The 16,776-nt window shown below is 36.6% G+C and overlaps 1 protein-coding gene across 9 annotated transcripts in view; it reads left to right on the forward strand.

Annotated features, from left to right (window-relative positions):
- LOC139769840 (uncharacterized) overlaps positions 1-15,984 on the forward strand; it is a 43,148-nt gene extending 27,164 nt beyond the window's left edge. For 8 of the 9 annotated variants that reach the window (XM_071701276.1, XM_071701271.1, XM_071701269.1 and 5 more), the window contains 5 exons: positions 866-1,117; positions 4,650-4,873; positions 5,834-5,925; positions 11,893-12,085; positions 15,044-15,984. In XM_071701276.1, the coding sequence (XP_071557377.1) occupies positions 866-1,117; positions 4,650-4,873; positions 5,834-5,925; positions 11,893-12,085; positions 15,044-15,369 (1,087 nt within the window). In that variant the 3' untranslated portion in view covers positions 15,370-15,984. The remainder of the gene's footprint in view (positions 1-865; positions 1,118-4,649; positions 4,874-5,833; positions 5,926-11,892; positions 12,086-15,043) is intronic. The other variant, XM_071701277.1, reaches the window with a different exon arrangement.
- The last annotated feature ends 792 nt before the right edge of the window (positions 15,985-16,776 follow it).

The raw sequence follows: 16,776 nt of genomic DNA on the forward strand, positions 1-16,776 counted from the left end.
ATATCTCAGAAGGAAAAATCCATACTTCGAAAGAGCATCAAGCACTGTAGATAGAAAGATTTATAAACAGGTGTCCAGTTTCAAATATGTTTCAGAACTATATTAGTTTAAATTTAAAAAAATATATATGTATATAAAAAGAGATATCTATATATTTTATTAATACGAATATTAAGAAAAGAATATCTCCAATATTTTTCAGATTTCAACATGTTTAATAATAATTTTTTTTGTATTTTTTAAATATAAAACTGTTAAAGGATAAAATTTAAACCAATACCTCAAATTAAATAACATTTTGTTATTTTTAACTACCATGTGTGTCGAAATTTGTTATTTTATATTTTATCAGATTCAAAACAGTATTATTTTAAGTCCATTGGTCTAGTTAAATTAACATTGTTTTAGTTAAATTAACGACATGTTTTGAGTAAGAACAATGTCGACCTATAGGAACAATTAAAAATGACTCAGATTGAGTATAATTTGACACTACAACACTACGACAGTGTATACGACAAGTTCCGAGAAAGTTCGTTTTCAATCCAAATATTCTTCATAATTTTATAGCATATGTAAGCTTCATAATTTTTTATATTATTACAACAACTCACGAAATTAGTTGAAAATAGTGTTTCAAAAAAATTTTTTTAAATTATTTAGAAATATATTACTTTAAAAAAGATTATTTTTATATTTCTTTAGTAATATACAAAGTAATATTATTACATTATATTATCAAATTTTATGAAACTGTCTTGAATTTTAAACAATTTCAATGATTTTATTTCCTAGCTGAAGTATGATTTTTTCTTCTGTATCTGCGTAGTCAATATTATCAGATAGTCAATCATATAACCCGCAGATATGGAAGCCCCCATCATAGTCGATCACAGTCAGTGAAGGCTCCTGGCAGTCGCTCTTCCGGTCGGCCGAATTATCTGTGTCTTCCGCAACAAAGATCGCGAGTGGCGAGTATGCCCAACACCGGCGTGGAGGAGGAATACTACAGACTACGGCACTTCAGCATCACGGGCAAGGGGGTGGTAAACCGGGGCGACTCCCTAAAGAGCCGCAGATCGCGCTCTAACAATAGCGTCGCGTCCAGCAACTCTAGGTAAGTTCAAGCATAGTTAATGGGGGCAAATGTTATAATTTGACAAACATTCTTGTGATATGAGCAGGTAAGTACTATGTGTTCCAATTCTAAAACGTTTGAATATTGGTAATCTCCAACATTCGAATGACGCAGAGTTATATTCGCCAAATCTCATAACTTCCTTGTTTAAGAAAAATGTGGAAATCGCGATATTTTTAAATATCTAACACGTTATAAATTCATGATTACTATAGCAAAATAGATTCACAGCTCCATATTTCTGAGTCTTTTACCGAGATTGCTACCAAAAAATAACGATCTCTATACTGAATATTCTCGCGATGTATCTTCTATAGTATCCCGCAGCGTACAGGAAATTTACTGCAAAATTGATAAGAATGTATTTTTGTTAATGCGGTGTCGATAGCAGTAGCGATATCGACTGCACGATCGACAGTTGCACTTATTACTCTACGGTCGAGCGGTGATATTTGCGATTGTACCACCTCGTCTACTCTCCGCTCTGGAAGGAGAGTACCGTAGAATATTTCCGGCCTCTATCTCCGGTTCGTCTTCCGGTTCGTCGTCGCGGCGGCAAGTTGGACTGTCGCTCTAGATCGAACGCGTGAGTTTACGTGTGGCGTTGAAGTTACGTAGACACGCGCGTTGGACCTTAGAGCGTGGTCTTCAGACATCATACAAATATAATATACCGAAGCTGGACCGGGTATTACGCAGTTGGCATAAAGAAACATCAAGAGATATGAAATATTATTATTCTGTATTTGCCTTTTTCGGAAAACTCATGTTTCGCATTTCGAAATAATATATATTGCATTTTCTACATAAAATATCTTCCGCAAAATATACTTCAATTTGTATTTTGTATTTGTACTTTTTATATAATCTCGCGTAATATATTAGAGAGAAAGAGAGAGAGAGAGAGAGAGTATATTTGATAAAATCAGAATTAGGACAATTTGATTTCACATAATTAATTTCACTACACCTTCAGAGATCTGTTATGCTTGTTACAGTAAACACGAAGTTGATTTAGTCAATAAATTGAAAAATGCAATTAATTAGAAATTAATAAATTCAACTTTTGTTATATATAATAGTTACAAATTACATTTTCTGCATACTCTTTTGTTTGAATAGAAAAATGTTATCTGATATTTTTTAATTTCTGTGTATGACGCTATAGTATTTCAGAATATGTAACAGAGCATATTTAATAAAGAATATAAAGACAGACGCTATAACGTTTCTTTTACGGAGATATATTTCTATATGTATATAAATATACTTGACACGAGACATTACTACGTCTCTTTAAAATGAGATATGAACAATATGAATAATAATAGTAATATTTAATGTAAAATTACTAAAATTTAATAATGACAGTAATATTTTCGATAAAATTAAATTGTATTAAATTTATATATGTTTAAATTTATTTGTATTATTGTTTATTTATAAGAATGTCATACATTTGTATGTTTTTATTTTTGAGAAAATTAAAAGTATCTTTTATATATGAAAAGGTAGGACAAGTGGAATCCAAATGTCATTCGAGAAATCCGCATTATGCAGAAAAATGAAAAGATGTCTGAATTCACATACAGCAAAAGATTCTGATAACTTCATCTAAACTCTGTGACAGAAGATTAAAATAATTGTATTATCCAGCCATAGTTATGTAGGTACCATATATTAAAAGGAAATGTTGAGAATATATTAAATGCATATAAACTATTGGCAAACACAGACTATATAAGAGAGTTTGATTTCCCCGAAGAGAATATTTGTATATAATATATTATAAAATATTTATATGTAGCAGTGCTTAATATCGAACTAAGCGAATTAACGAAACGCAAAGTATCAATGACTCAAGTAACGAGTCGTGTCATTGTAAGCGCTAATCTTATTACTCAGATTCTGCCGACCGAAGTGTGAACGTTGAATATTCACGCGCGCTTGAATAAACCTGTTACGATACTTTTTCCCTTTCTAGATGCGACTACCGTGTTTGATATCGATATATAAAACGAAGAGTGAATATCGCATGGAACAAATTTCCAATGTACAATATGCAGAATATTTTCTAAAGTTTATCGCAGTAATATCGAATTGCAGGAGCGTGTTCTGCGACAAAATCGTAGTTGACCTTTCCTCTGTGAAAATTTAAAACGAGGCGTAATTTCGAGTGTGCTTAACAGAGATGAGGGGCTAAAATACTTCAGAAAATAAAGCCTTCAAGGCTTAACGTGTAAGAGAGATATTCTGTGTCTTATAGTTAATTAATTGCCGGTAGACTTTAATGAGATTTTAATTTGAAGCTTAGTTACTCAAAATATTTGACGTTGAAAATTTGGAAGTTAGGGAAAATACGAGGGGAGCATACAACCAATGAAATTTTCACCGAGATAAAATCAGTTTATATCTCTTCATAGAAGAGGTTCTCAAAATTTCATTCGAATCTCACGAGATGACTTCTGCAGCAATACGCGTCGCGCGCGACATTTAGATTTATTACCTATTTAAGATACCTCGAAAGAAAGGTTAAATTATACTACACGTACACTTGGCGCAAGACACTTCGTGTCTCTTGATTTATGTAATGCCAACATACATGTATGAGACATAATTGTATTTTATTACTTACAGTTAATAGCAGTAATAATATTAAAACAAATAAATTTGGAATCTAAAGTAGATATTATAATTTCTACAGAGAAAACAGTTACTGTAGTTTAATTTTTATATAAATATATCTTGATTAAAAAAATTTTATCTTTTTAAAAAAGTATTTTTAATTTAAAGATATATTTTGATGAAATAATGCGCGAAATGCAAGAATTTTTCATGGAATATTTCCGCCTTAAGAAAGCAATTTTTCTTTTCATCTGATCCGGATTACTTGTGTCATGTAAAGCTAAGTATCTTCCATAAGCATTTATGATTTCTCATTATGTCTAAGAACTTCTTTGAGAGATTATAATGCAACTCAATTCTTTTCAGAACTTTTTTTTAGAATTTATTTAAATCGAACAGTCTATCTAATTGTAAACCTCCAGATCTGTTTGAGAATAATGATCGTTTTATCCCTGAAATAATACAGCGGATGAAAACTTGATTGAAAGTATTATAGTTTATTATATTTTTATTATAAATTCTTGAATGGCTAAAATATATAAAGTTAAATATATATTTATATAGTATAATAATAATAGAAAAATAAAAGTACATTTTTCAATTTTCCAATAAGATATGTATGATGCTTTTTACTCAGCTGTAGTATTATTACGAATCTAAAAAAATTACGTTCTAGAAGACTGAACGTCCGTGACATTCGTTCATTTTTGTGTCCAAGCAAAAAATTCCCCCCCTCCCCCCACCCCCCCCCAAATCGTCGATCAAAAAATCTAAGTGCGGCATAGTATCTTTCCTTATTTTCTTGAATCTTTTTACGAAATAAATTTGATTTTGATATAAATCGACGATGTAGCTTTATCCTGTGCTAATCTCAACACGCGCCTAGCCTTTCTTCTATTCGACGCAGCACGGAACACCTGACTGCCTCGTACCCAGGATCGGCACGGAATTCGGCGGCGGGCTCGTTGGCGAGTTCGAGGGAGAGCAGCGCGTCTCAAGGTCCGGCGCCGTATCGCGTCCTTATGCTGGGCGCCCCCGCCGTTGGCAAGAGCTCGTTGGTGTCTCAATTTATGACTTCCGAGTACCTGCACGCCTACGACACTTCGATCGGTGAGTCGACCACATAAACACAAGTTGCAGTCATCGCGACCGCAAAATCCACGGCCTACCGCGACCGTACCCCGTCGTCCCCGTCCGACCACGACCGATCGATCGAACGCGGCACGCGACCCCCCCGTAAGAATCCCGAAAGCCAGCCGGATAGACTGGGAATGAACCGGAACGAAAACAAGCAGGGCTCTCCATTCGAGTTTGGAGTGTGATGTAATTGTTTTGTTCGAGCGGTCACGGAAAAATCCATGCATCACATGCATGCGATACGAAGCGGCGTGGAATGGCCCGGAATAGGGGCAACACGATGTTTTCGGATCCCCACGGTTTGATCTGCTGTGTGTGCGTGAACCGAAACAAATCCGATGTAAATGCTGACACTCTATTATTTCGGGTTATTCGGAAGTCTTTGTGCCAAAGACTTCACCCCGTACGAAATAAATTCCCACTCTCCTCAAAATATAAATCTTTATTTATACAATTAGAGTAAAGCTGTTGCGAGTAGTGCTGCGTCAGTTTCACGAGGATCTTGCCGAATTATCAAATTTATTCGAAAACCGATGAGGAAGTTTGAATTCGGCCTGATTTGCACTTTACAAGTACCGGCATATTCCTAGTCTGAATTGCATTTAGAATGAAGGATGCTTCTGAAGTGACACTTAACTTAGTCTCAGACGTTTGTTTCCCCACAAAATCAGGTCGACTGTTCTGGCTTTATTTGTTAATTACTTAATGAGCTATTTAATATACATTTCACTCGCTCGTGATACCATCTCCGAGTATTATGGAACTTTTCGGAATGGATTTCGATCGGAATTGTTTAGTTATTTCCTGGATTTCTATTGTGTTTTCTAGGGATAATTCCGATCGGAATCCATTCCGAAAAGTTCCATAATACGTGCCCTGAATTCAACTAACTTAAAATTTAAAAACCTAACTGTATTCTCGTTCACGTTGCAGATGACGAGTCCGGCGAAAAGACCGTCAGCGTGCTCTTGGCTGGCGAGGAATCGGAATTGACTTTTATCGATCACTCTTGTGCCGAAATGACGGTAAGTTTAGTAGCTATCATATATTATAGTTTATCTGTACATATCATCGTATCGCGAATTTTGCTAATGTTGACATTTGTGAAATTGAAGAACAAAATGTTATCAGAATTAGTATCGAGTAATAAATTTTATTGAAATATTTACCAAGCAGAAATCCATTTTAGATATTTTATTTCAACAAAATTATTTTTAAAAAATGTGTAAAATAAAATTCCGCTCGGCAAAAATTTCAATAAATTTTTTATCTTATATGACATATAATGGACTAGAAATATAAAATATAGCATATTTTTATCAAGAGAAGAGCAGAGAATGGTGAAAATGACGAGAGTCGATGTGACTGACAATGAATTTAACAACAGGTCTCAGAAATTTCATAGTCTGCAATTGCTCATTGATGCGCACGTATCATTAATGTCGCTAATTTCCCGTACCCCTGAACTAATCATTTTTGCCGCAAGCTCGATCTCCAGCCAGCCAGCCAGTATCCTCTCGTTTTCGTCGAATAAACGGATGAGGGGACCGCGCCTGAACCTCCGGTGAAGTGCTCTCACGACGACGGAGACGTCGTAATCGAGTTAACACGGGGGGCGGGCAGGTTGAAAGGACGGTCCGGGAGGGGCGCACGCGGTGTGTGCTTTTGTACCGCGGGAATTAAATTAAAATCCATTTTCCACGGTGGGCGAGCTGACGCGTTGGCGCGACGATACTCGCGTACCGCGCCGCGCCGTAAATGTGGAACCCTGCATGCCGTGATATACATACACAGTGGCCTACGTCGGAAGGGGGTTGGTTGACTGTGGGACGGGAGGGAGGGGCGGGAACGGGGATAGAGCCGCGCCGCCACGCTTCGCCAGACAATTTCAATCGAATTTACCCTTTAATTAAAACGTACGTTCGCAGCCGTTCGCGTACAACGCAACTGTATATCACGCGGTCGACCGCTCCGCCGATACGCGCTCGCGCGCATGCGGCCGATCTTCGCGTGTGCCGACGAAAACGGCGAACGATTGCGCCACGTTATAATGGCGGTCGAACTCTCGAGTTCCGAACTTCCTGAATTTCCGCGGAATTCCGGCGACCGAAGGCCGTACCCGCGCGGGACGGCCTGATGCGCGCCGCCGTTATTCTTGGTACCGAAAGTCAAGGCTGGCCTCTAATCACGTTAGGCCGCGAGGCCGCAATCCTGATTTCCGCTGATAGTCCCGGAATTCTATTAGGTCGGCCTCTACCGAGTTAATGCGTATTTATTACGCAGATAAACTTATAGGGTAGCAATTTCTTAACGCAGATAGGATAAAAAAAAAATTAAGATGGCATCTCTCCAATTGTCGATAATGGAGGAAAATGTCTCCTTAATTAAAAAACGAATTACATTTTATTCATCTTCTTCTTTATGATTTCTTAGAAATATATCTAGAACGATATTTTTATACAAAAGAAATCGATATTTCGAGCTCAGGTTGCTACGGCATATCTGACATGTCCTAGATCTAACGAGTCAATTTTCATCAATGTATCCTTCAATCAATTCGAGATACCTTTTACCTCGACAAGAATGTCGAGAAATCGATAGTCCTTGTTAGATAGGCAATTAGAAATGATGTGATTGTGAATGTTTGAGCTACGAAATAAGAACAACAGAAACTAATTTTGCAGTTTAATTTCAAGTGAACTTTAAAATAAGATCATAATTTATCGAACATAATTATTTAAGGTAAATGAATAGGATAGACGGAATTTAAAAATTTTGAGAAAAAACGACTTCTTAAAATTTTTTTTAAAAAACTTTAACTTTGTATCGATCAAAAAAACTTGTAAGAGAACAGGGTAACGAGTTTAAAAGTATCTACATCATTTTTATTAAAAACTGAATTAGAAATTGCACTGTTGTCGCTTTGTCAGATGTGTCACGTAAATAAAATTCTACTAATATATTTATGAAGATAGATTACTGAAAAATAGATATATTATAGTGAAATAACATTGTGTATAAACACTAATTTATCAGCGGTTTGCGGTTATAATATGCATCCATTATTCATAACGTTAAACATATTCATATTAACTATTAACCATATAGCTGCTATTAAATGCATACGGTTACTTCGTTAATACCTCGAAATAATATTACATTGTGTGCAATACGTTATAGTTACGACAGAGCTAGTTAAAGTTTTTTTTAAATTGAGTTGTACAATTTTAAATGGATTTTATCTTAACGACGTTTTAACTCGCAATTTAGTTACCAAAGTGATTAATGTTGAAAATGGAATCGCAGGAATGATAGAATCTAATAAAATTCTCATTAAAGAAGATTGATTAAATAATACGTAAATGAGTGGCAATAGTCAGTGGATATCTTACATAAATACATATTTAAAGATATAACTCATTTATCATCTCGCAGCACATCCACATTTAATGCTTCAAATTGAGAGATGTAACGAAAAGTTATGAAAAAATCTGTGGCGAAATCAAATCTTAGTTAAGGAAACATCCTCTATAAATTTGAAAAAGCAAGATGAGAGATAGAAGGAAAAAGAGAGAGAGAGAGAGAGAGAGAGAGAGAGAGAGAGAGAGAGAGAGGAGGGAATTTAGAGAGCAGTCTTATATTTATTTCGCATTTACGCGAATTCATTAACAGAGTTTACCAACAAAGTTAAGCGCAAATGAGGCAGCCCTTGATCTTATGTTGTGATTTCAGAGTCAAACACATTTTATTTAATCAATGTAAATACGTAAATATATGTATAATGCGTGATGTGTATCCGAGAGTGTTTTATTAGCTTTTATTTCTAATTATTTCTCAGAATTATTCAATTAATTTTCTCAAATCATTGTGTAATTGTACTTCCTATCTCTCGCATGTGTAGGAACTTGCGAAAGGAACGAGATAAAAATGCAATTATTGATTTTCCGTATGCTATTAATACACTTCTCTTCTTTTATAGCATTAAATGTAAGAAAACGTAGTTAGTAAATTAAATCATTTCGTATACACTTTGAGAAAGAAGTATTTACGAGATAAAGTTAAAATAAATCGTGATTTTTACTTTTAACATGTCCATATATTTCCCGAGAAAATAGCTAGAAATCCTAATAATTTTCCAGTAACTATATTTTTAAATTATTTTAATAATAATTATAAAATACATTAAGATATCAAAATGTAATTGCATATATGCGAAAATTTGGTTAATAGATCCCGAGAGATCCTTTTCAAACTAGACGTAATTACCGTGGTTACTTTTTGCATTAACGGGTGCGGGTACACGCGGTGAGAAAACTCCCAAATAGAGCAATCTTATCCAGACCTGTGGCCCGTCCGGCATCCGAATGCGGCGCGACACAGTCCGATTTGCGGTTTTTGTGTAACCGACCAAGTAAGAGCTACGGCGTGACGAGCTAACTGTAAGCTCCCGCGCGAGCTTAGAGGGGCTATAAGAAAAAGGACCTGAGGGAGTAACGAAGCGTTCTTCGTTCTCTCCTGCCTCCGTTCAACCAGGCGTGCCGCGAGTCATTGACGAGCATCGAGCCATGCCGCGCGTTCGACCGTTAAGTGGTCGATCCCTAGATATATTCGATATCACGAGGCATAGCGCGCCTTTGATACGGTTCAAGGTAATTCTTTCGTATAATCGTTCGCAAAATCACAGAACCCGTTCTCGTTGCGATCTTAACCTTTAACGACTGACTGCGCTAACGTGATTTAACGCTAACCCCTTCCCCCCCCCCTTAGCAGGACGAACTGGACTTTTATTTTTGTCAATAAAAAAACAACAATTGGATTTACTTACATTTAATACGGTTCGAAATATTTTAATATCTCTCCTGGTGTATTTTATGGTCATCATAAATCACGTGAAAGTATATACTTATGAATATTTTAAGTAATTGTTCCGGCGAATATTACGCTTGCTTTTATAAAAAGAAGGTCTGAATAAATCAGTTTTGTACATCTATGTTTATATTAAACAGACATTTAGGTCAGAAAGATATTACGTATTAGGTAATCACTAAGCCAGATAGAGCCGGGGGGGATCGTCCCAACTTAGTCTGAATATTATACTCCGTCTTTTCCAAAACTCCACCGAAATATAATTTAGACCCTTACAGTGATTTTAAGCCGATATCCCTTCCGTTTCGGAACTAAACTTCCTTTCGATTGGACTTTGTTACGAGCACCCATTACGAAATACAGTGAAAAAGATCGCCCGGAGATCACTATTTATTGCCTAGCATTTTCTGAGCGGGTGTTGCAATACTCGTAACGTTGCGATTGCAATTATTCCAGGAACTTTTACGTCATTCGAGTGGACAATAATGAACAGCGAAACTTGATTGCGCTTTGTAAACAGAAAGATAGATCTTTTTAAGTACAAATATAAATGCACTGATTTTTTAATTTTTCGATTCGACCACGGCAAATAACAATAATATCAACTACAACAGTATTAACAATCTCGAATTTAATTAAAATGATGAATCAAATAAGATCTTGTCAAAGTTTACCGCTTTATCGGGTATAACGTAGAATGTTTTTTATTTTTACATATTTCCGCCGTTAATTGAAAATTAGTCGACTACGTCGACTCTTCAGTAAAAATTGACAAGTATGAAAAATAATATTTCCAGACAGAGAGAAAGAGAACAAATAACAATGAACGAAAAATGCAAGGACCGAAGAATTAACATCATTTACGCATTAATTATGAAAATCCAACATGCTAAGCTTCAAAATGTCAAATACCCACATAATAGATAACATTATTCTCTTTTTCGATTCCTTCTCTTTAACTTTTTCCGGTCTACCGATTTCAATCGGAAACAACACGTATGATCTCTCGCGAATTTATGTCATCCATTGTGACACCAGAACATTTTTCTCTTTCGACCCCTCGGCATTAACGATAAAAAAACAACGAGACTTTAAAAATGTTCAGGCACCATTAATTATATAATTCTATATTACAAAGTAAATTTTATTTCAACTTTTCTATCTGATTTTATTCCATGTCATCACCATAATTATGCGCCTCAAGGAATGTCTATAGATACCTATATTCCTCTTATATATAAGTTATGTCTAAAGCGTAATAGCAAACTTCTATAAAGCTTGCTCCTATAATGCCTTGTTCTACAGAAGTTCTCTTTTATAATATCCATACAAAAGGGCGCGCTTCTTTATAATACATCTAAGAAAACCTTGGCTTTGTTGGGTTGAAAGGAAATAAAAAATAATTATTTCACTATTTGTAGGACGGAAAGATTAATGTGAAAATACGAACAGATGTAGCTTTTATTGGATTAATGGAATATGTTTGAAATGATGAAGGAATAGAATTTTTACATATAATATTAAAATTAATATAACTAAAATGAGATAATAATTATATTAATTAACTTCTCTGGAAATTATGCGAACTTTGTTGATATATGAAATACGGCTGTTTCATGCAATAGTGTATCATAAATTGGAAATAGAGACTGTCAAGCTCCATTATGACCATTAATATTAATATCCACTATGATTAATCTATCTACCCGGAAAATTGCATTGCGTGTTTGAAGCTTTGAAAAAAAAAATAGATTATGTTCTACCACACATATCCGCACATATGTTTTTTTTACATATTTTAAGATTATCGCAACGAATAAATCTTTAAATAAAAGTAAAATTATTAAATTGGCTTTTTGCTACAAGATTATAATGCAATTAAAATCACATTTTTTAGTTCACATTATAATCTTGTAGCAAAAAACCAATTAATGATTTTATTTAAAATGTGATTTTAATTGCGTGTGTAATTAATTTGTTTGAAAATTATACGAAGATGTCGATGCGGAACGGTTGTTTCGTATATGACGATCAATTAATATACTTCATAAATAGGAGATGGAGACAGATAAGCTCGATCGTGGTCATTAGTGTTAATCTGTCTCCGTCATGATTAATGCTTACAGCCGGAAAATTGCATCTCGACGTACGCGCCGCACGCGTACTGCGTCGTCTATTCTACGACCGATCGGGCTTCGGTGCGCACCGCTGAGGAGGTTCTCCAATCCCTATGGCGGAGCGATCACGTATCCGCGAGGGCGGTCATCCTCGTGGGGAACAAGGTCGACCTCGTTCGCAGCCGACTGGTATCAACCGAAGGTAATTTTTTTGTCAGACTAGCTCTGACAATCGGGGTATTTCCCTCTCTTCCCCCAAAGTTACTTACCCAAATCGGACAATTCACGGAGACACGCGAAAATGGAAATTGCTACGCGTTAAGAACGTGCTCAGGAAACGAGGAGCCTATCTATCATTGAGGTGACATTTAGCGCGAAATGCTGATATAGGGCGATCGTAGATAACGCAACATACGTAAATGTACTGACGTAGCATCTCACTTTGCTCCGATGCAAATTCCCCGAGGGCAGTAGAGCGGGAAAAAGCCATTTAAACCCCCCAGCGAACGCATCGATGCACAGAATACGCTTTCTCTGTACCGTAAACGTGATTAGATTAATAGCGTCTTTTTCACAATTACTCATTTTTTTTCTATAATACCGCATTTGTCTATAGGATATCCCACAATATATCGTATAATATTTTAATTATCTGCATTTTGCAGATAATTAGAATTACAAATTCTGATAGTGTCGAGATAGCAATGAATTATTTATTTGTAATATTTTTATTGATTCTTATTTCTGATGTATGCGTCTATATGTATATCTATGAATTTTTGTGAATTCACTACCTCGAATTAAAATAAAATTTTATTTGTCACTCACCACAATACGACGCGCAGCAGCGGAGTTATAACACAAACCACGTTGACCTGTAAAACACAAAACATGGCCAAATTATAGCATCGCTCCAGATAATCGATATTTCAAAATATAAATGTTACGCGCGTAAAATAATTGTAAACGATAAATTTGGCAAGTAACGAATAATAATAGCAAGTTACTCACCCTTTGGTTGCTCCGCCGGCACCCGATGCCTCCCATGCCTCCTCTCCTCTTCTTTTGTTTTCTCGTAGTTGCTCCTTCATAGCACTCAAACAACCCTCGTTCCTGGAAGCAATTAATTACGGTCATGCGCGCACTAATCTAGTAATCTCGTCAAAGCAGAATAAACGGTCGTACGACACTTGTACACGACATTCTCGATGTCAATCGATGCACATTTTACTACTTTACTACTTTTACTACTTTGCGTTAAAAGAACAAAAGAAGATCGCTATTTAGCCAGGATCCGCGATATTTCCGATATTAAATTAATGAAATGGACGAGCCTGTGTGGAATGTGTGGACAGGGGATTTTAATAAATCGCCAATGTATAATTGCCAAATTTATATTACATGATTGACGAAATGCGTGGTTAATTGCCACAGTGCTGGCTAATTAAACGTGTCGCGCGCGATACCGCTCCCGTTCTGCACTCGCGAGGTTTCGTTAATAACCGAAATTCGGAAATATTGGTAACGTCATTCTGACACCGTGCAATAGGTTACAATTGATAAAGTCGAATTAATGGCTAATTAAGACGCAATGGAAATACATAATCATTCAGTTTTCCGTGTGTAATCCGGTTCGAACGTATAAAAGCTGCGGTCCACTTGACGCTACAAATGCTTTGAAGCGTTCTTCTTCTCCTTCTTTCTTTATTAAAAGAAAGGAGAAGAGGAATGCTTCGAAGCATTTGTAGCATCAAGTGGACCGCAGCCTAAATCACACGAAATAGATATATTATTAATAAGCAATGAATATCCGCTCGCTGTTTACTTGAATTTGACGATTCGCAATTCGAGGAAACGAGCTTATTCTCTTCATGAACAATTAACGATTATTATTCGGCGCTTTTAACCCGAAAATTATGAAAATATTTCGTCGGAAAATCAGCGAAAAATTCCGTTATGCGAGATATGTTCGAGTCGAAGTAATTAAAAAAATAATTATTATACGTATAAATATTATAACATGATACTTCGAACGCGAGATATCCTTCTTCGTTTTGATATATTGTTTACGAATCATTAAACGGGAAAATTAATTAAATGCTTGCGTACTCGGAATGAGAGCGTTTTCATCTGATACTCATCACGATCGTGTCTCGAGAGATAATGCCGTTACCTTTTCACCGCAAACCTGCGAACAATAACAGAGCGACCTCGTGTATAAACAATAATACCCTCCATATAAAAACTGCGCCGTGTGTCAGTCAATTCGTCGCCACCGGGAAAGATTTAATAGCATTGTAAAATAAATAGGCAGTGTATATTGCGTTTCTTCCATTTCAAGTCAATTGTTAATAAACGATCGATATACGTATCGCTTATATTTTCTGTTACCTCGAATCTCGCTCTTTCCGGCGACTCGTATATTATTCCGCACTCTCTCAATTCGGCAAGAGAATTACGTTGAAATTGATGAAAAATTCAAAGGGCGTTATACGAGATATATTCGAATATATCTCTAATAAAGGGCGTTAAATAAATAATTATCTCACATGAATATCGCGAAACAATAATTCTCATTTGCTATCATCACAAATCCTGCTCGAAATGAATAAACCGTGCGAAATGTCGTCGATGAGTAGTTATCATCTCAACACACTTACGAAATGCTATTCACGAGAATTAGGTGCTTAATCGCATAGATGAAAGATTAGAATCAGGTGCAATCTCTAATCATCCGAGAATCGTTTAGTTAGAGAATAATCACGTTTTGGTACTTATCGCGATTATGTCATATGTCATCGTTCAGAGATAATGACGCGATGATATATGAATATTTTATATTTAGTGAATTGTTAAAAATAATTCGCGGAAGATAATAAATAAAATATTCTGTACTGAAAAAAATTTAATATAGAATTTACTATTTAATTTATCATTGATATTCAAATCATTTATTTTATATTTATTCGAAAATTGAAAAAGAGTCGAAAAATGACTCCGAATCGTTTTATGTAATTTAAAATTCAGATAAATTATTCGTCGTATTAGACGTACATTCTATCCCGCATTTTCTAATTACGCGGTATATCGCGTGCCCATTCACGAAAGATTTTTGGGGCGCGCGATACCATCTCGGGTTTAATCGATTTTATCGTTATAGAGGGTAAATCCATGGCGACGTCTTACGATTGCAAATTCATCGAGACATCCGTCGGAATTAATCACAACGTCGACGAGTTGCTGGTCGGCCTTCTCACGCAGATACGCCTGAAGCTGGAGAATCCCGAGAGGACTAGAGAGATGTTCCGGAAAAGATCGCGGAAGAACCGCAGCAAGTCGCCGCTGGGCTCGTGCTCGGAGAACAACTCGCCTAAGAAGTATCGCGGCAGTCGGACCAGCACCAGCCTGAAGGTGCGCAATTTGCTCGACAAGGTCTGGGCGCGCGACAGCAAGTCGAAGAGCTGCGAGAATCTGCACGTTCTGTAAAACCCGAGGACCGTGAGGCGATCGATACCGATCATCTCGATTCAGAATGATCTGGAGCAGCGGAGTCGCAGCTTCCATTGAAACGTCTTACGCTTCAAATACGGGGAGCCGTCTTCAAATACGGGGGGGGGGGGGGTCAATGAGGCGACACTCTCGTCGGAGAAGAGGCCGAGTATCGACCGCTCTACACTCTCAAGAAGAGGAGGCACGTGCGTATCGCTTTGTAATGAAGTAGCGACCTTTCCGGCCGCGTTTCTCGACGTCGTGCGTTGTTAGCTCTCTGTGGACGAGGTTATTTTTTTACATTTCCGACGAAGCACGCACAGCGCCCGATTAATCAATACTACGTAAATCATTTTTTTATTTCGCTCTCGCAACTTTGAAAATTTTAACAGTACGTCCCAATTTAGGGTTAAGCTAGTCTTAGTTTATTTCCTATTCTATAATACTGATTTTTCAATTACTTCCTAATTTATACGCTGTGAAAACTGGATCCGTTAATTTGGCGTTTCTTTTGCGACCTAATCAAATGTTTTAGAGAGATTGATCGTTGGTGAGACTTTTCATAGCTTCTATAAACTCCGGCCGTAAGTGATAAAATGTTTTTAATCCCGAGGTGAGTGTACAATTTTTGTGATTACCGTAAAACGTAAATATAGGCCACAGAGGATTGGGTTAGCGCGTATCTTACGAAGAGCGTAGGCGTCGTTAACGCGAAGAATACGTTCGCGAGCCCGAAGAGGTCGTAAAATAAAATGCCTGTGAAGTAAAGTGAAACGCGACACCGAGGGCAGCAATCAGCGTAGATTACTACAGGCGAACTCGTTATCGTACATAACCGAGACCGTTAGGAAAAAGGAAAATCGCATCGATCTTCATCACGTCCGCTCGACCACAGTTTCATTGTCGCAGCCTAAATGCGAGCGACAAAAAGACGCTCCGTGAGAAGGAAAGGTCTCTGTTCTAACGACGAATAGTTGTAGAGGAGCGTAAATACACGCGCCTATACGTACGTCATATTTCTCTGCAGTTTTCTCATAGTGACAAAACGCGCGCGCGATTACATTTACACCGATGTTTTACATTTCAATTTTGTACGAATTCCATCGAATCGAAGCGGGCACCGAAGCACGATCTTCAACTGTGCTTCAGCAAGTGGATGGCTTGTTGACCTTCTTGCGCTCAGCAATTATGACTAAAATCTCGTATATACCGGATTCCGCGATAGATAGCAATACAGACAGAGAGATAGCTTTCCGTTGCGGTTCTTCTAGTATCCGTTAAAGCAGTGATTCTCAAATCTTTTTCATTGATAATATCTTTATTGATAAATTTTACGCGAGAAATTACGATTCAACGTTCGACGAATAATTCAATATCATATACATGTTGGATGAAAAAATAAAA

This window comes from Temnothorax nylanderi, unplaced genomic scaffold, assembly GCF_030848795.1.
Source record: "Temnothorax nylanderi isolate EJ_2023f unplaced genomic scaffold, tnyl_v1.0 TNYL_tig0025_pilon, whole genome shotgun sequence".
NCBI lineage: Eukaryota > Metazoa > Arthropoda > Insecta > Hymenoptera > Formicidae > Temnothorax > Temnothorax nylanderi.